This window comes from Condylura cristata, unplaced genomic scaffold (genome assembly GCF_000260355.1).
Source record: "Condylura cristata isolate star-nosed mole 26May11 unplaced genomic scaffold, ConCri1.0 scaffold00022, whole genome shotgun sequence".
Taxonomy (NCBI): Eukaryota; Metazoa; Chordata; class Mammalia; order Eulipotyphla; family Talpidae; genus Condylura; species Condylura cristata.
The window spans coordinates 33,580,063-33,600,541 of record NW_004567123.1 but is presented as its reverse complement, the minus strand read 5'-3'; the positions used below and the strand labels follow the sequence as shown (position 1 = coordinate 33,600,541).

Sequence of the window (20,479 nt, the reverse complement as noted above, 5' to 3'; positions counted from 1 at the left end):
GGCCCTGAGGTGCTTGTTGAAGAAAGCTGCCCAATCTGGACAGTGGACAGTCTCTGAAATGACTTACTACTCTTCACACTGCTCCTCAAAGCTCTGAATAGTCTGAAAGAATTTTCATCTCCTGAAAGAGCAACTGCTGATTTCGACAGCAGGGGACAGTGAACTGCTGTGGTTATGGTCCTTTGAATACAAAATCAGACACGAACTGTTAGAATTGTCTTTGTGAGAGGAATCTGCAAAGAGAGGGAAGGAGGAAGGGAGGCAAGGAGGAAGGGAAGAGCAAAGACGGGAGGAAGGAAGGGCTACAGGTATGAGAGAGGCCCCAGGTGGGGTTAATAGGGCCCTGAGTCTGACTCAGTATAAATCCATCCTTAAACAAACACGGCTTTCTGTAACTCAAAAGGAACAACAAAGAAAAATCTTAGAAAACGTCGAGCCACTCTCCTCTCCTTCGTTTCGCTGGAGGATGCTTCCATGGCAGGGATGGCCCTGGCGCCTGAGGACTGTTTGCAGAGTGTATCCCAGGCCCGGCGGAGGGATGGGACTGGACTCAACACGTTGGCTCCGGGAAGCCACAGCCTGGGCTCAAGGCTTTACAGCTGTGATCGCCATGTTAAAAATGCAAATTTTCCAGAAGGATTCCAGATGTAATGAATGAGCACTCTCGGGGCAGGCCCTGCAATCCCGGATGCCACTGGTCCCGCAGGTGTGGCTGAGGCCGTGCACTCGCTCGGGGATCCCTGCTTCGAGCTAAGTGGTCATGGAAAACACAGCTCTCAGCCAGTTTCAGCTGTGATTCTTGTGGCACTCTACTGTGCAGTGCTTGACCAAATGTCTACAAGTCTGATCGTGACTGGCTCTTAGCAGAATTTTGATTTGGGTGTCATCCATCCCTGTCGTGGATGCCTCTGACCACAGGGGGCGCTAAAGGACAGAAAATGCATTGCCGGTACATATGCACAATGGAATATTACTCAGCAACCAAAAAAGAGAAACACATGTCTTCTGCAGCAACTTGGATGGAGCTGGAAAAGATCATGCTTAGTGAGATAAGCCAGAAAGAGAAAGAAAAATACCGATTGGTTTCACTCATCGCAGGAGTATAATGGACCAGGCGAGAAAAAAAAAAAATGCATTGCCGGGCACACCCTATTTCTCTACCGGGGCAGAAATACACAACCCCCAAATGTGCCCACTGAAGACTAGCAATGCTTTCATTGTTCATTTGTTCACTCATTCAGCCTGTTCAACTACCTCCCGGTGCCAGCGTTAGTGACCATAGTCATTTATTCCAGAATTACCTAGTCCCACGGTTTGGGGCTTCTGTGTTTGTTCTGGGAAGCCACAGCTGGGATTTCATCAGGCTGGGGCTACAGGCTGTTCCCGAGTCACGTTCCCAGCGTGGTCCCAAATCTCTGTGGTGAGCGACTGGGCTCGTCCCAAGCTCCCTTGCGCTTTCTCCATGTCGCTGTCTTGTGTCCCTGAAAGGCCATTGTCTGTTTGTTATTTTAGTCAGTGACGGGGGATGGAGGGGTCACCCACCCGGAGGACTCAAATGGGAAAGACACCGACGACCAAGTAAGTGGTCTGGAGACGTGGCTCGGTGGTGGCACTGGCCAGCCGCTCTCCCTTCTGCCCAGCCTCCTTTCCTCCTATTCTCCACCTCGGCCGCTCGCAGTGCAGCTGCGGGATGAGCAGCCCTGTACTCCAGGCGCCGTCTCGGGCTCTGCAGACACCCACAGGTGCCTGCACTGTTTTTTCGCACGAGGCTTTCCACGAGGCTTTGCTCCTGCTTCTCCGCGTGGGAAGTCCTCTCTTTCAGCCTCAGCCTGTCTGTTGCCCCCTCACAGACCTCCTCCAAGCCCACCCATCATCCTGCTTCGTCTTCTGCTTTATGATACTTTCATTCTAATGCGTCATGTATCTGAGTCCCATCTTCTCGCTCAAGCCCTGCCCAGCTGGGGCGTCTGTGGGCAAAAGGAGCCTCTTCTGATTTCCTGTCTTGCTTGGTGCTTGGCACTTAGTAGGAGCTATTTCTTGACTAGTGACTGGGATACTGGCTTCTGTTCTCTCTCCTATGGGAACATACTGTGTGTGTGTGTGTGTATATATATATATATATATATATATATATATAATTATTGTTTGTTTTTTAATGGAATCAACTCACGTTCAACACTCGAGAAATATTCTTTTTTACCTGAAAAATATACCTCTACAGACGTATAGTTTTGTCAGAGGGGTTAAGGGGTTACGAGCAGGAGCAGCAGACTCACTCCCTGGGTTCAAATCCTGCCTCACCAACTCTTTGGATGTGTGACTAAGGGCGAATTACCAAACCCGCCCCTGCCTCAGGCTCCTCACCTACGTGATGGGGCGGGCCAGGAGAGGAGGTACCTCCAGGGTATTGTGTTTAAGCAAATCAGACCCTGTCAGGCACAAAGAACACTCCTGTGCATGCTCCCTACACATTCACGGGAGCCAGAGCCACACAAAGGTGACGGGCATGAGCTGTTTTGAGAATAACGTGTCCGAGGAATAAGAGGGGCCTCGAGGCTGAAGCAGCGAGAAACAGGAGCTGAGGCTGGCGGCCCCCGGGGCTGCATTCAGCAAGGCTCCCCGAGCGGCACCCTAAGAAAACGTCCAGGTTACGCCCCCATGTGAAAGCAGGTGACCAACCGGTCCCAGTTTACAAGGGTTTTCCCGGGTTTAAAACTGCCAGCTGTGTGTTCTGGAATGCCCTTCCTTCCAGATCCACCCAGGTGACGGGCCACTTGTGCTGGCTTTTCTGTGGCCCGGACGCCACAACAGGCTGTCTATACCGGCTATTTCATCCTCATGAGCCTTGGGGGGGTGAGGTCTCCCGTCTCTCCACGTGTAAGGAAGCCAGAACATCCACTGATTTCTGGTGACGGACAAAGGCCGCAGGGGAGCTCACCTCACCTGTTCCTTCGACTTCTCACACACCTGCTGCCTCTTAGAATCTTCTGAGCCACAAAAGCCAGAGTGAGGTGTTGGAGGGGGTCCTGGGGCCGGCCTTTGGGAGAGTGCCCTGGTGAGTCTGCCGCGTGCTCACGTGAGTGTCCTCTCTGGCGCTGTCCGGGGACAGCTGTGTCTCAGCACCTGCGAGACCTGGCTGCTGGCTACCTGGCGGAGGAGGGACAGCAGCAGGACACTGTGGCTCCTGGAGTTGGCTCCGCCTTCTGCAGGGCCTTCTGCCCCCATCCCTGTCGTGGATGCCACTGACCACAGGAGGCGCTAAAGGATAAAAAAATGCATTGCAGGACACATCCTATTTCTCCACCAAGGGAAGAAATACAAAACAAAGAAATACAAAGGCTTTGCACCAACACTTCTCTCAATGTCTTCTCACTCGTTTCTATAGGGTGCGCTTGGGCCACTGACATGAAATGAGAGTTCGCACGATAGCCGCGTTCTCAAAACTGCTCCTTGGTATAGAATTTGTGGACTTGGGATGGAACTTGATGAAGCATTATAGACACCTATGGGTCAAATGTAGTCCCAAGTGTCCTTGAGGTTTTAGTGGTTTGCCAGAAACAGGGCTTTAAAAATTTTGAAGTCAATATTATGTAATTGGTGTCTTTTACATTAAAAAAAAATCAGTGTGAATGATTCAAAAAGACACCTGCACCCCCATGTTTATTGCTGCTTGATTTACAATAGGAAAGACATGTAATCAACCCAAATGCCCAAAAGTAGATGAAAAAGATGAAAAAAGATGTGGTACATATACACAGTGGAATATTACTCAGCAATAAAAAAGAGAAGCACATGCCTTTTGCAACAACATGGTTGGAGCTGGGAGGGATCATGCTTAGTGAGATAAGCCAGAAGAAAAGGGAAAATACCAGATGGTTTCACTCATAGCAGGAGTGTAAAGGACCAGGGGAGAAAATAATAATAATGATGGATATACCTATACCAGAGACATTTTATGGGGGTGGAGTGGGGAATGGGATCAAAAATGGGGGGGAGGGAGTGTACTGGACTATGGTGATGGCACACAGGTGATTTGGTGATGGGAAGCCCAAGGAATTAGAACTGAGATGGAAAAAGGCGCAAAATGATGTAAAAATAAACTATTATATAATTCTTAGAAGTCAATGTGAAATTTCCAGTGACGATCTGAGGGCACTGGAATGGTTTCCCTGCCTGGTGTCTCTTGGCTGAGCCTAAGTGGCTTTGTCTCTCTAGAAGGGCATGTGATACTCAGTTCACCACCGTCCCCACTCTTCTGAATTGTCTCCCCATCACCAAAGCCAGCATTGCTTGAACTGGTGCTTTTCTTACACTAGAGAAATAGTTCTAATGCTATTTCACAACTAGGGACATGATTTTTCTTATGTAAGCCTCTTTTATGTTTTATTTTATCTGTCTGGGCCCCATAGTCAACTCAAGTAAATTATTTTTCAAGTAGAAAAGACTTCTACTTTCTAGTAGACTTTTGTTTGTTTGTTTCTGAAATTTACCTCATATCTGCTAGAATGTGGGATGTACAGACTTGTCCCTCCAAAGTGTGGAAACCAACTAGGGCAGCAAACATTTCACTTCACCATAAATGGTAGATGTTTAAAACTAAACATAAATAATCATTTTCCTGTACGACTGTTTCAGGAAGTGAAGGGACAGTTTCCTATCAGAAGTCCCGATGGACATAATCAAGATGAAAACAATAGGCATCCCCAAGAAGAGTGCCCAGCGTGGCTGCCAGTAGCAGACAGCCTTTCCATGCTGCTTCACACACAAATGGACTTCAGTGGCAGCAAGCTCCAGGCTCCCACCGTGTTCAGTCTGTGCGGTCTTTCTTCCTCTCTCTTCATCTCTCAACTTTGCTTTTTCCTTTTCAAGTAGAATTTTTTTCCTGGAAATGGTGGTGACTCTGAGAACCTCAGGCTTTTATCTTCAAACTTCAAATCCAACAGAAAAGGAGCCACACTTTCTCCCAGTTGGTTCAGCAAAGTTCTGCTGTTAGCTCCTTTTTTACATATGTTAGTCCTTCCTAACCCAAACACAGCAGCCCAGTCAGGTGCAGTGCTCTGATGGGCTGGGCCAGAATCATGTGCTTTTGTCCAGAGGTGGAATTAATTTATCTAAACCCTACAGAATAACCAAGACGTGTGGTTCCCAAAAGCAAACCCAGGTTCTTAAGTAGGATAAAGGCAGCATTAACTATCCACTCTAACCACCAATTATTATATGGCCTGTGAACTCTTTCTTGTTTTTCATTTAACTCAGGACTCATGAAAATGTAGATCCTGACCCACATTGAACATCTCTATGCTCACGTTTGTTCACCTGCTATTGAGTTTTCTTGCAGCCACTAAAAATAGATCTTGTCTGAACTTGCTGTAGACATCAAACTCAACAGAGAAGGCCACCACACCTCCAGAGCCAGAACCTCCAGTGGCAACCCCAAAGGGCAGAGAGGGTTCGATCAAGGACAAGAAGGCAGCAGTCGAGGTGAACAAGCAGAAGAGCAACAAGCCGGAAGCCAAAGAAGCACCCCACTGTGAGCCGGCCGCGGTAGAGGTGAACTCACTGCAGAACGGCGAAAAGGCCCAGAAGAGACCTGAGAGACGGCGGCAATCCCTCGGCGGATTCCTCAAGGGCCTGGTAGGTGGACAGCTCCCGTCTTCTTTGTGGGCTCTGGGCAAGGGGTGTGTTTCAGAATCCCAAGGGCTGGAGCTTGGCAGGACATTGCTCAAACTACATTTTTTGAGTGTCTAGGGCTACCATGTGCCAAGACTGTGCTACAAGGTAGACAGGGAACTTGCTGACCCAGAGCACACAGTCAGGGAAGAGTTGAAGGATGAGGGAAGAGTTGGAAGGATTGGGGGGGAGGCCAGGAGGAGCCCAATTGAGAGATCGGGACCCAGCATGGGGGTGACAGGCTTGTTAGGCAAGGTCTCTCAGAGGAGGTGACATCGAAGGCAGAAAGAACCACTGGAGGGAGGGGGCCAGGAGAGGGCTGAAGTGCTGGTGAGCAGACAGGAAAGAGAAGCTTGAATGGCTGCAGGAAAGGACACAGGACAGGAACAGATGATGACAAGGAGAACTGATGTTGGGGCATCGAAAAACAATTGTGTTATTCCCTGGATGGCAGAAGTAATGACAGCTTGATGCAGAGGAATTCTTTTTACTGACATGGCAATTTTAGGCAGACTGATGGAGCAGATATTTGAGATTTGCTGTTCAAGTACCTTCATAAAATGTGTCCTACAGTAACCCATCTCTTCTACCCGACTTCAGCTCCCTGAGTTTAGATGATTTCCAGTAACCTGTCTATTCGCATCACAGATACTTGTAGACTGCTTTGTGGGCTCCAGGTAGTGTGTCAGTCAAGCTACAACTTGGGGGCCAAATTGGCCCACCACTTTTGTTTTTTAAATAAAGGTTTATTGGCACACAGCCACAATCCTATTTACATAATGTCTGTGAGGTTGTCACACTAAAAAGGCAGAGTTGGATAGTTGCACCAGAGACTAGATTGCTCACAAACCCTAAAATATTTACCATCTGGCCCCTTACAGAAATGCACCAAGTCTTGAACTGCATGCTGGGGATTTATTCCGTGAGCAAAGGAAATGGGGCTCCTGGCCTCCAGAGCGCACATTTTTAGTGGGAAAACGCGACACAGATCAATTAGACAACAGAGAGACAGTGGGAGTCGTGGGCAGACGTTAAAAGGGTACTGCCATATTGTCGCTCTGGGTGGGAAGAGAGAGGAGAGGGTTGGGTCCAGACAGTAATATTTGGAGATGAGTCAACAAGGATTACTGGTCCCAAATGGGGACAGAGCAAAGCTCTTTGGCCCAGGGCGGGGGGCACACGTGCAAAGGTCCTGGGGTGGGGGGGTGGGGTGAGCTTCGTGTGTTTGGGAAAGAGGCGGGAGCCCTGGTTTCGGAGGCTGGTGAGCGGGAAGCAGGTGAGGCTGCACCATGACCAGTGGCAGCTCAGTAGATGTGCGAGTATTGACATAATCCCGCATAAACTGGGAAGGACTCAAGGTGGGCCTTGTTTACAACTTTAAAGGCTGTTTGTGTTGCCTTTAACATGGAGAATTGCTGCAGAGGTTCAAGAACAGAAACGGACACCCAACTGATGCACGTCCAGGGTCCGCTGGGTGAGCTGGTGGTGATATGCCGGCAGAGGTGACAGGCAGACAGGCTTGAGGAAATAGCAGGGCCCTGAGCCCCGAGCCCCTTCTGTGGGGGCTGTGTTCCGTGACCTACAACATCTCTTCAAGGACAGGGACAGCCCCATGAGCTAGGGACCTTGCTCCCCAAGTCCCACTTCCCTACCCCCCTCCCCCCGGGTCGCAGGCACGGTGGTGGAGGGAAGCCGTCCACCTCCAGGATTTCCAAGGAGGCCCGACCCCCTGCCGAGAGAGCTGTGCTGCATCAGGGCCTGCACCAGCAGGGAACCCCCAGCCCAGCCCGCCTCCCCCCAGATCCCAAAAGACCTCTCAGCACCTCAGTGACCCCCACCGGGCCTGGGTCTCCAGCACACCTGCGGGATCTCTGCTGCCTGGGTCCTCTCTGCCCAGTTCTTCCGGCTCCTCGGTTGCTCCACTAGGGAGCTGTGCTGCAAGCCCAGGGCCGGAGGGAAGTCTCCAGAAAGCATGCCAGCAACCCAGCAACCATCTGCAAATGTTTTGCTCTGGAGCAAAGGCGCTCACACTCTCAGCATGGGGAGTACACTGCACCAGAGCAGCACGGGGCCTGCCCGACCTTGTGCAGAGCTCAGCCCCCAGCCCCCAACTCCCACACACGCACACGCACACGCACACGCACACGCACACTGCGCTTGTGGCCACGTCTCTGCCAAGTGCTCCACTCCTGCACCCCGGCGGCGCCTCCTCAGCTTCGCGCTGCGGGACCGTGTGGACCGCACAGGCCACCGCTGTCTCTGTCTCACGTGCTCCCCCGGCCCCGGCCTGGGCGGCGCCAGACACCATGTCGCCCGTGTTATGTCACTTACCCTCGGGCATTATGTCCACTGCAGGCACTGTACTGGTGTTAGGGGCAGGGAGAGGGGCACCCCTGAACCCCCAAACCTGCCTGCCCTAAAGGGGTTCTGCCATCTGCCGCATCAAGGCAAAACATATGAGACCTTTCATGGAAAGGCGCTTTAGTACGAGCGTGCAAGACAGCAAACACAAAGATTATAGTTTCTAAATCAGACACCCAGAGTGGCCCGTCCCCTCGTGGGCAAAAGTCCACCCAGAGCAAGGCCCAAAAGCCAGACTCAAGTCTACAGCACCTGCTGTGGGACCCACAGAAAAGGGTCAGAAATGGCCAGACAGGTCTGGGAAAAACCAACATCAAGATAAACGCGCCACCGTCACCTACGCGTCCGCTCAATAACCTAGCTGAGGAGGTGCCGTCAGGGGTGCGTTTTTCTAAGAACAGAAACAGGGCGATGTGGTCTGAAAGTGACTGGGTCGTGAACTCTGGTTACCCGAGATCAGCCTGATCGCCCCCATGTTAAAGCTGAAAAACTGAAGCACAGAGAGTTCAGTCATTTGTGCAAAATGTCCCAAAGCTAGAGAGTACCGGGACCGGTCCTGGAGCACAGGCAGCCCGTGGGAGGCCTCCTCTCCTCCAGCAGGCAAAGTTATTTAGCACCCCGGGCACAGAATTCAGCACGGCATCACAGGCAACGTAGCTGACATCACGGGTTGTCATGAAAATACAACTTCTTTCTATTTTCTTCCAGGGGCCGAAGCGGATGTTGGATGCGCAAGTGCAAACAGACCCAGTGTCCATCGGACCAGCTGGCAAATCCAAGTAAACAAATCACTGCAGCCCCGGGGCTCCCGCCCCCGAGATGTCTTCTCCCCTCCACCCCCCAGTGTACATACTCTGTCTCCCCATGGTGATCGAGTGAAAATCCACCTACAAATTAGCCTGAGCTGTTGTATATTAAGGTGTATTATTTATGTCTCTGGTCCAGTCTTACCTGGTAAATGCTGTAAAGATGGTCGGGCAGGTTGGCGAGTGAGGTCCCAGGAGGTGAAGGTTGCCAAGCAGGGGATGGGGGGGCAGATGCCTTGGCGTTGAGGGGTGAAACATGGTGGTCACAAGTAGTTGCCTGTTGGGAGGAATTGAGCACGAAGAGGGAGATGAAAATCCCTTTGTTTCAATTCACATTTGAGGAGCAAGATCTGGGGCCTGTCGGGAGGTTGCCAATTTCTTGGGGTGGAATGGGGCGTGGGGGCTCGGATGAAAAACGGGGTGAGTAAGAGTTGGTTTTCCAATAGGACCCTTGAAAGTGATTGAGGAGAGGGTAGCGATTGACTGGAAAGGGCTCGAAATGATTTGGGAAAACAACGGCTTTGGGAAGTTGGGTGAGAAGAGCAAGGATTTTACTTCAAAAAGACAAAAAAAAAAAAAAGCCGGAAACAAAATAGACCAAATTGCACGTTTACTTGGCTACACCAGAGGGCGCCCAGGGCGCCCCTGAACCGGCTCGCTGTATCTATCCCTAACCGAGATTTGGTCGCGATCTTACATTATTAATGTTTCTCAGATGGCTGAGGGCTTGCTTCATCTGTTCTGTCTGACACTTATCTCAAGTCTGTCTGTAATTCCCTAATGTGCTCTGGATGTGTTCTGATAAAGCCCATCCCGTAATCCCAGTTAATAAACATTTACAGAAGATGATTCAAATACCTGAGATTTTTAATACGTGTACAGGTGAATAAACAGGACCACGAGTCCATTCAAGTGGAATTCAAAGTAGCACGTGATTGACTGATACCTTGCTCACTGTATCTTGCTTTTTCTGACTTAATAAAAAAAATACATGTACATGGAAAGCATCTGTTAATTGTCCACCTCGAAAGCAGGTCTCAGACTCGGCGTGAGAGGCCTTTGCCTCGCACAGCCTCGACTCCTCTCTCCCAGGCCCGCACATGCCGCCGGGCGTGTGTTTCTGGGAGAACACGCAGGCGCCAGCTCAGGGCGGGAGCTGAGGACGTGGCTGAGCGAGTCGGGAGTGCGGCCCCCCAGCGCCCAGAGGCCGGTGCAGGGATGGCGCGTACCCAGCGGTCCTGCTTCAGGCAAGGGCGGGCGACCTTTGTCCCCCTTGAGTCGTGGCCACCCTGGCGGGAAGGTGTGGCCCGGGGAGGCTGTCTGACTAGCTGAGGCGGTGCGACGCCATGCAGCCCCGCTGCAGCACGCCTGAGCTCCGGCCCGGCCCGGCTCGCGCCCCAGCCGGGTGCCCCAGTCAGGCGCTAGGCGCTGTGGGCGCTCGGGCCGCAGCACGGTCGGGGCGCACAGGCCCGACTGAGCTCGCCAGGCCCCACAGCCACACCTGTAAGTCCATCACGCTGTGAAATACCCGCTGGAGGTTGTCCCCTGACAAGTTTGCACCTTGCAAATAAAGCCCTGGCTTTTGCAAAAACAAACAAGCAAACAACTTGAAAAATAGGTCTGCTTGAACAGTAAAAAGACAGCTCTGGCAGCCAGAATCCAGGCGGGGCTCTCCGGCTGCATGGGGCGAGTCCTCCTCCCCGAGCTGGGCTATGGCTTCTTCACTCAGCCCTCCTGCCTCGAGCCCAGGGGAGATCTCCATGTCTGCCGTGCACCCCCCTAGCCACCTGGTGCCACTTCAGGTCAGAGTGCTTAATTTGGCACAAATCACCGGGGAAGAGTCTCCCGGGGAAGCCTGGGGAGGGGGGGTTCCCTGGCTGACCCCCTCTAAAGAACAGGGATAAGTCAAGTGAAGCAGGCAGCTGGCGTTCCTTTGTCTCCCACTGGGGGAGGGGTTAGGGCTTGCCAGGTGCGCCCTTTGACCTCTGGGGAGCCACAGGTCTGCCAGTCCATTGAGAAAAGTGACAGTGTCATTTGCAAGTTTCCCCTCACTGGGCACAGGGGCTTTAGGCCTCAAGAGAAATGTCCCTCCCACCCCCACCCCAGTCACCAAAGCAGCAGGAGCCCAGCCGGCCCCCCACTCTCCTCCAAAATAAATCAGAGTAAGAAGGTTCTCTCCAAAGCATGCCCATGATTTCTGTGCCTGGCTTCCCGTCCTCCTGGCCAGAAACAAAAAGGCGAGCCCTCTTTTAATGCAATTGCTGACTGTTCTTTAAGACAGTAAAGTCTAAGCCAAGAGAACTCCACAATGACCTCCTTGAGGACGCTACACCCAGGTGTGAAATAAGAAGCAAGTTAAAACTCCCGGTGGGTGGGGGAGTTGAGAAGCCACTTCTGATGCATTTACAGTGAATGCTAATGTCCACGCCTCCCTGGGCCATCTGGTGTTGGAGAGCGAAGTCCCCAGGTGAGCTGGGGAGAGCCGCTGGGTCAGACTCAGGGACCTGGGCCCCGCACAGCCCAAGCAGCTGGCCAAAACGCAGGACACCAGACACCCAGGGCACAGAACCTGCGGGAGGGGTCCGCGAGCCTTTGAGATGCCCCGACTCATTTACTTATGTACTTATTTTTAGGTGCACAGGGACGAGCGTCCTCTCCAGGGCCAAGAAGAAGTGGCCTTTCCAAAAACTGAACTGTTGAGAGAAATGGCCCCACGGGGGAAAAAGCCAGAACCAAAAGTCTGCCTTCCGGTTGCAGCTGACAGTGACTTTCGGACTGAGAGCCTTGAGAGAATTATCAGGTCCCTCCTGAACGCGTGTGGGGAGGGCAGGAAGACGCCCAAGAGACGCCCAAACGGGCCAGGGGGCAGGGGGACGTGTTTCCGTGTCCCCCTGCTCTTTAAACAATCAGGGCCTTAAACACACGGTCTTTCTCCCTCCCGCTCCCTCGCTCTTCCTCCCCACCCCTCCTATCCCTTGCTAACACTCCAGGTACGCTGGGGTCCCCTTAAATTAGATCCCAGGGGACTAGGACCTGTGTCCTGCTGGCTCCAGAAGGCCTACTCCTGCAGTCTGGGGCTGACACGTGTCATTTCTTAGATTGAAAAGTCCCAAGTGGATCTTAAGCCTTAAAAAAGAAAGTCAGCCAGCCTGCCTACCTTCAAGAGAAGGAAAAGGAAATGATTCAATGATTAACTCCCCCAAGCTGCAAAGGCAGGGAGAACTCTGCAGAACTCTAAGATGATAAGGGTTGGCTTTAATCACCCTCCCCGCTCTCTAAGCCCTTTAAAGGCAATTGGCACCATGAGTGGAATCGATCTTGCGCCCCCTCGATGGTGCTGTTGCTGCCCTGAGAGCACACTGGCAAGGAGGGCTCCCGTGAAAAGGAAAAGAAATTCCTTACTGGGCAGCCAGCAAGTGCTTCACATTTGTCATTCAGATCCTCAGCGCTGGCTTGCCTGGGTGAGGGCTGGACACAGCTCTGTGCATAAACTGGCTTGCTGGGCAGTTTAACCCTTTGCTCCCTGTTTCCCTGCCCAGAAAGCTGCTCCCTCGCTGCAGCCTCTCCGTCCCTGGCGCTTTAACAAGCCCTGCAGAGCCAGCAGCCTGTCACAGGAGTTAGGTGATGGTGGCGCTCTGATGGTGGTGGTCATGATGGTGGTGACGACGCCCCGCGGGGTCTCCTTAGCCCTGCGCTGCTCCTGACCACATCATCTAATTTGAAGCTGTGTGTCCTTAACTGAATTCAAACGCCTCCTTTGTTGCATTTTACATTGGCCTGCACCTGCGTGAGACCCCGCGGAGCCCAAAAGGAGCATTTGCAGGCTCAGTGCCCCCACCCCAGTGCTGCCAAGGCTGGCTGGCGGGGCAGGGGGCTCACCTGCCTGGCTTTACTCCCTTCAAGGAGGTTTCCCTGAACGCCACCACAGGGGGCTCCAGCCCCGGGGAGCCCTGCCCCCTGCAGCCTCCCCCAGCCTCCAGCCGGAAGGTTGGGCCAAAGCAGGACCTGCGAATGTGTGTGGCGGAGCCCAGGGCTCCAGAAGGAAACTCCAGCCAGAGGGGCAGCCTGGCACGTCCACCGAGCCTGCTCTGAGCGCCTGCCTCCCCCCAAGAACCAGGTGGGTTGGCTGGCCTTTCCGTTCTTATTGGTCCACCTTGGGAGATCGCCAGCCACCCTGCTCTCCAAGTGGCCTCGCCTCTCCGACACTGGACACTCGGCTGCAGGCCAGGGACGGCCGCTCGGCTTCCTCCCTAAGCAAGGGACCGGCAAAGGGCCCGCTGGAGCTGCTGCTGTGCGCGAAGGAGGCTCAGACCGTGAACAGCGGCCCAGGGCCCAACGGCAGTAAGAGCGGTGAGGACATGTAGCAGCTCGGGCCAGGTGGCTGATGACAATTAGGGTGTGTGCTGACCCCGCCTCTGACTCCCCGACCTGCTGAGTTCCAGGGTTCGCTCTCCCCTAAAACTCATGCCAAGGGCGCTTGCATTTCCAGATGAGGAGGCGTAGGGTTACCCCCCAATGTCTCTCGATTTTTTGTTTGGGTGATTCCAAAACGGGGCGATAAACAGCCAGGCGGTTATTGCCATCAGTACCTTTAAAGTCAGCCTCCCTCCACGCCAACCGTGTCCCTTCAGTTCGACAGTGGGGAGCCCATGTGATGATGACACTCGCCCCCCGAACCAGCGCCAGGAGACCGGGAGCTCGTCCGCCAGGGACCCCGCCGGAGGCATTCTCCACGCTGCCGTCACACCGAGCACAACAGCCACAGGTCGTGGACGCTCACAAAGCTTCGACGGCTGGACCCTCAGATGGGTCCGGCTGGGGCCACCTCCCTTGGGCAGTGAAATAAACAGGAGTTTATTTCCTCTGCAAGCATTTGGTGACTCCAGGCAGACATACCCTCCCTCGGGGAACACCAGTGGTGCTAAAAGTACACCCCAGGGCAACAGGTTTCAGCCCCACCTGAGAACAATTAGCCTTGCAAATGCCCCCATGGACCTGCAAGATCACAGGGATCACGGGCCAGCTGCGGGCACCCGAGTGGGCCTCCGGGCGGCTCTGATGTGCAAGAGAACTTTAACCCCCAGCCCGAGAAGCATCACTACTCCGCTAGGCACCAAGTGTCGGCTCCAAAACCCAGCCCTGAAGATGCAGCCATAGAACAGCTCAACAGGAGCCACACGAGCTGTGGTGACAGTCACGCAGGCACCTGCCCCTCGCCCATGTCACGGATGGAGAGACTAAGGCTCAGGACGGGTGGCTTTGCCGCAGGACACCCGTGGCCAAGCCCAAGACGCGTGTTTTTGTGTCTGTGGGAGAAAGCGGCCGGCCAGGACAAGAATGTGACGTAGAGAAGCCGATGCAGGCGGTGAGGACCTGAGAGGAGGCGCTGCCGGCGGCCCCGGAGGGGACAGCCTCGGAGGGTGACAGTCGTGGTAACCCGAATGGAGGGTGACAGTCACGTTGACGCGCAAGGAATGCGTAAGAGTTGCTCAGAGGGAGTCCCAGAGCTGGGAACGGAGAGCCTAGAGAGAGGACGGCAAGTGCTGGAAAGGCCGCAGGGAGGAGAGATGAGGGGTGCAGGCCGCAGAGGTGGCGTGGGCTGGCCACAGCAAGGCAGCCACGAGCCCAGAGAGGGCGTCGGGCCTTTCTCCCAGGCCAGTAGGGAGCGGTGGAGCGACTGAGCCGGAAGGTGACGTTTTGCTGACAGGGAGAGCAGACAAAAGCAAGTCACTCAGCGTCCTGCAGCCACCCCAGGATTCCAGACCCCCGTCCCAGCTGGCCACACCGCTACGTGTTCGGTGCAGGGATCAGTCCTATCTGCTAACGATTCTAAAGTGTCATTATTTTCTTTTTAAGCCTCTTTCAGGCGTGTAAGCGGCTTCGGCCCTGACAGGACATTTGGCTATTTGTGAGCGTCACCGCTGTGGCTCTAGAGCGTGGCGCCAGGGACCCACCTAGAGACATGAGCAAGCCTGGCTTTGCCTGCTGAAGAGTGGGGACGACAGGGGCGGCTCTCGGCATGAGGCCGAGAGGCGGCCGAGGCCTGGACTGTGCCTGCGTGGCGCCCGCATCTGCCCAGGAGGCGGTGGGCAGACGAGGGTGCAGATGCCGTCACCCACGGGGGCGCTCGCCTTCTGGGATCCCCGGCCACGCGTCTTGGGACACCATAGACTGTGTCCCAGCTGCTCCCCCTCTTGGTAACCATTTGACTGGTGGCTTCTGGGAGAAAAAGGAAGGAAGGAGGAGAGAAGGAAAAGGAAGGCGCTTCTCCAGAGTCGGCCCTCTCGACAGCAAAGCAGTTTCTGAAGCGGGGCCAGCTCGGCTCACCCCGCTGGGGTCTCCACCTGTCAGAGCCAGGTTACCATGGGGGGCAGAGGCTGTGACACCCCTCACACCCCCAGCTCACCTCTGGGTCCCCGAAGCTCCCCCCTCAAAGACTCGCCAATGTTTGCTCTGATGTGGCAGCTTACCCCAGGCGTGGGGGGCGTTGTTCAGCCAGCTGTAGGGACCCATGGAAAGACGTGGAGCTTTACAACTTCTGGGGCAGGCCTCCACCAACGAGGGAGGGGAGATGGCAGCGTCATCGCAATCTGGGGTGTCTTCTCCATGTTCCCATGCGGTCCCGGGGAGCCTGAAGCCCAGCGCCCCGGGAAGGAATCTCCCCGCCCACGAGCTTGCTTCCCTCAGTTCTAAATAAACTACCTGCCTCCAGGCTGTGGTCTCACCTCTGTGTCTTCAGCCTCACTGGGGGACCCTGGGGGGCGGGGAGACAGGGAGCGCCCACAGGAGCTGCCTGGGTCTGCGGACGGAGGGACCAGGCACTCGACCTCCTCTGGCTGCCTCCACCAGAAGCCAGTCGGCAATGGAGTCTGGGACACGCGGTTTAAGGGTCACACAGGAGGGAGCCTAAGCAGGGGCAAGGGCCCGTGTGTGCTGGGGTCCTGCAGGGGACGCAGCTGGGTGACTTGGTTAGAGCCCCACCCCGCCCCGCGTCGCAGCGAGCCTGAGTGTCCCCAGAGGGGCGGCCGGGCCCTCCTTGTCTTCAGAACAGCGGAGCGGGCCGGAGCAAAGGTCGTGGTGGGGTCCCGAGTCGCCTAACGGGAGGCCTCGCCCCGCTCCACCCTGGGGACACGCGGTGGGACGCCCCTCGCCCGTTGCCATGGGGATCGAGTGCCATTTCCAGGCAGAGCAGCCGGGTCTGGCCGTAGGAAGTGCCCAGTAAACGCACAGCTTCTCAGAACATTTGAGACACCGCTGTTCTTTGAGAATCCCATTCAAATTCCTGCTCACACTTGTTTCTTCTCTTCACCACCCAAACCCCAACTCCAACGTCCAGAGCCTGCTGCTAGTCTCTACCTCACTGCCTTTGCCAAAATAACCACCACAGTCCCACCGGCCAGGCCAGAGCTGCAGGCGTGGCCACCTGGCCTTGGCCTGGTGCGAGCCCGCTCCCCAATCCAGCCCCCCCATTCCTCCCACCCCCCCCCACCAGTTGTTCACAAGTAGCTTAGCTGTTTTGAGGATACAAAAACAGGAAATTATGCCCCAGTCCTGACGAGAGGCTGAAAACTCATGTGCAAATGCTTCATCATACAGATTTCTTCAGCTCTCAAAACCAGGACCTTGGAAAATCAGGTCCCCCAGCCAAGTTCTCCGGGTTTGCTTAATCATTTCCTTTGCAAATTTATAACCTCTTAAACCATGAAGAAGAGATGGTGAGAAAGAGGGAGGCGGGAGTTGAAATGTTTTAAGTCAACCACAAGACAGGACAGGAAATTCTGGAATGGGGGGGAGGGGGGAGCGGCGTTTTTTTTTCTTTAATCCCTCCATGCCACAGCAGCTGAAACCAGAAACTAGACATCGACCTTTCCAGGCTGTGCTCTCACTGCCGACGCTGACCAAGGAAATGTAGCTGCTCAGAGATTGGCAGAGCAGACTTTGAGGCTTCTCTGCTGCCCCTTCACCTGGTTCAGCGCAGAGGCCCCCATGCCCGGCCCCCCAGGGAGAGGAAGGACTGGGCTTCCCCCCTCCACATGCAGGAAAACAGCTTCCCGCTGCTCTCCTAGGGAGGGGAGTTGCAGAATACCAGGGGGCTGCCCAGGGGCAGCTGAAGCTGTTTTTTTTGTTTTGTTTTGTTTGTTTGTTTTGTGTTTTTTTTTTGTTTTTGCGCCCAGAAGCCCTTTGCCTGCTGGCTTTGTGGACATCAGAACTGGGGATTCTGCTACCGCACCAGGGAAGCCTCCGTCTGGAGCAGGGGTTTGATCTGGAACTGGGGACCACCTGCTCATGTTGGTCTCACCTGTAGAATGGAACCAGGTGCGACGGGGCAGGGGTGGACGGGGGCAGGAGTGGACAGGCCAGCGAGGAACAGGGCACAGGATTCATTTTAGCGTTTTGCACACACCGCCCGTTCGCCCCGCTGTGCCGCGCCAAACGTGGGGAGGAGACCACACGTCAGCATCGTGTCCGTCCTCTACAGTGGGCCCTGGGGTCCCCGAGAAGCCAAGGCCCAGCGTCGCTCTCGGGCCACCGCCCTCGCTCCCAGATGTCCCCGCTACATGCTGCGACGGGATGTGTGCAGGTAACCGGGTCACACAGATCCGGGTTGCTCAGGAACAGGCACAGGGGACCCCGGAGTGTCTCTGACCGGGGTGCAGCACCAGACAAGCTGAACGCCTCCGGCCTGCAGTAGAGTTTGCTGGCAAAAGTGAGGCCCCTGGACGCTGCTGGCCTGGGTTCGAATCTCAGAAGTCCAGTGGCAAGTTGGTTAACCTCTTCGGATCTCAGTTCCTTCCAGGAAGCCCAACAAATATGAAAATATCTGAGATATTTTCAGATATGAAGAGAGATACGAACCGTCACGTGGTGTCCCAGACACTGAGCTTCTAACTCGCATTTTTCCAGAGCCGTCTGTCATCACCAGCCCCCCTCCGGCTGCGGCGGCTGTGGGCCTCTGCAGACGATGCCTCCTCAGTAAAGCCAACCCCACGCAGTCTGATGTCCTCAACTGCGAGGTGCTATCTCCAGCCTCATGTCAAATAAACCTAAGTCATTTCTTTTGTTTTTTAAAGATTTGTTTATTGATGCATAAGAACTGGGGTACAGGCCAGAGGGGCAGGGGTTGAGAGGCTTCACCAGAGACAGAGTGGGGAGCAGAACAGGCTGGTTCACTGAAATACGCTGCTGAGGGGAGCAGCGGGGAGACAGGAGAGGTCTGCTGCGCCCTGGGGGTCACCTCCCCGGCCGGGGATTGAACTCATGCTGCAGTGACTGTGGACAGCTTCATAGAGCTGAGAGTTAACCTCTTGCACCACCAGGGAGGCCCCCGTGTGTGTGATATATTAACCTATCTTAGTATATATTAAGATAAAATGTGCAGTGTCAGAGCACATAATTATGGCGTTCGGCAGAAGAGGGGTAAATACTAGAAATAGCACTTTATAGGTAGCACCATAGTCCATCTTGGCTAAATACAGTCGAGGCTCAAAGGCATTTAAAATGGCCACACACATACGTGTCCGTCAGAGTTATCAAGGTTGGCCACAAAGGTCTCAGTGCTCTGGAGTCGAGTGATGGTTGCTTCAGGCTGCAGGTGTGTGTGTGTGTGTGTGTGTGTGTGTGTGTGTGTGTGTCTGTCAGAAGTTCGTCAGGAGCTTCTGACATGTGTGAGTCAACCTGGGACTCAGCTCATAGCCAACTGAACATGGAGCAATTATTCCAATTTGGTTTCCGGAATATTCTCACAGTGAAATAATTTCCTGTTTTTATCACTATCTTTTCAGTTTAAGTGAACGGAGCTGGCATCATCATCTATTTCGGTTTGGAATGGTGAGCACACAGAAAAGACTTGCTGCACAGAGTGCACTCTAGCAGACCCCACACAGAACCGTGTGTGCTCTGTGTGATGCGCTGGGAGTAGGGAGTAGCCTGAAGAACATTCTAGAACTCAGTGCAGCCCAAAGACACTGGGCTTGATATGAAACATCTGTCTCCATTTCTTCTGTGTGAAACGGAGTGGGACAAAGCCCACACTACAGAAGTCAATCAGATGACACACACTCGGCTCCTGGGAGTAAGTCAGCACAAAATTAGCATTTGCAGTTCTTGCTGTAATGCTGTTTGAGATTTTCTTTCTTTTTTTTTTTCTTTCTGATTAAATCCTAATATTTTTGCAAACGTCAGCAGAGGGTGAAATGCCCGCCTGTCTCGGTGCCACCCCCCATCTTGCCCACAACCCTGTCTCCCCCTTTACCGTGGTCATCTCTGAGTGTCCAGCAGGCATCTGCCGGCCTGACTGTGCAGTCTCAAGCAAACAGTCTTGCCTTTATGCTTTGTGCCTAAAATGGCAGCATCCACACGGCCTCTTTCCCTCAAGCTGCAGCGTGATGGCTGGCACGGCCTCGGGCATGTGACCACGCACCACGTCTTGACACCGCCGCTGGTCTCTCTGTGTGCGTTTGTCCCTGGGATTCCTACAGACCGTGAGGCTCAGGTGCCGGGACCAGGCCTAGAGAATGTCTTGCCTCACTGGTAGAGTCACTCAAGATAAACACTAGATAGAAACGCGCAGGCCTGACCCCACAGGTTAGCTAAGGAGGGAGTTCAGTGACGCAGTCCTGGGCAAGCCTCTCGCCGTCTCGAGGCACTGCTCTCTCTCCAGGAGGAGCTGTACTTAGACCTACTGTTTTCCTCAACACAGATGGATGTAAGATAGGAGCGCTTCGATGAAGCTGTGAATAAAAGCGGCAACAAATTTACCCTTGATAGATAACAGTCAGGAGAGGTCTCAGCGAACCCCTGGTCGATGCAAAGATGTGCTCTTAAAATCACAGGGAAAGATTTATTTTTATTTATTTATGCATACAAGAGCTGGGATATAGGCCAGAGGTGGGGCAGGGGGTGGGGGTGAGAGGATGCACCAGAGATGAGTAGGGAGCAGAACAGGCAGATCCACTGAAACCATTGCTGAGGGGAGCAGTGCGAGACAGGAGAGGCTGCTGCGGCTTGGGCTCACTCCCTGCCCTGTTGCTCCTCTGTGATGACCAGGGAGCAGCCAGGGGTCAGCGCGGGGCCTCCGTGCGCCAGGCATCACAGCAAGTCGGCTCAGACCAGGGCAGGTGTAAACACGGACTGTTGCTTCCCGCCATGTTGGGGGAAAGGAGCCGGTGCCAGGTGAGGGCGGGCCCCGGGCCTCAGCCCTAGCACACAGCAACCCGACGTCGTCCGCTCTCTGTGTCTTCTCACGGACACTTAAGAACACACACGACAGCCCTGGGTGGAGGGGGCAGCTGACGTTTGTCACCAGCCTTGGGGAACGGGGTGTTCTGAGGTCTGAGGTCCTTTGAACCATGTGAAGCCTGACATTTGACATGTGGGCAGAAGGGGGAGAAATGTGTCCGGCAGGCGGCTGGGAGCCCAGTGCTGACCCTCCACAAGGCAGGAATCCTTCGCTGGCTATCTTCCCTCATCCATGATTTTCAAAACTACATTCTGAAAACAGTTCCTTTGGGGAATTATAACAGCAATAATGTTTTCGATAGAAATTTGTTGTGTCAACAGAAATGCATGAAAAATAAAATCACCAGTTTCCCCATCACCCAGAAAGAAGCGCGGCCCACAGAGCGCCCCCCCGCCCGGCTTCT

General features: G+C 54.2%; 1 protein-coding gene across 1 annotated transcript in view; it reads left to right on the top strand.

Annotated features, from left to right (window-relative positions):
• BCAS1 (breast carcinoma amplified sequence 1) overlaps positions 1-9,841 on the top strand; it is a 56,830-nt gene extending 46,989 nt beyond the window's left edge. The window contains exons 9-11 of the mRNA XM_012728135.1: positions 1,513-1,578; positions 5,374-5,634; positions 8,740-9,841. Of these exons, the coding sequence (XP_012583589.1) occupies positions 1,513-1,578; positions 5,374-5,634; positions 8,740-8,814 (402 nt within the window). The 3' untranslated portion in view covers positions 8,815-9,841. The remainder of the gene's footprint in view (positions 1-1,512; positions 1,579-5,373; positions 5,635-8,739) is intronic.
• The last annotated feature ends 10,638 nt before the right edge of the window (positions 9,842-20,479 follow it).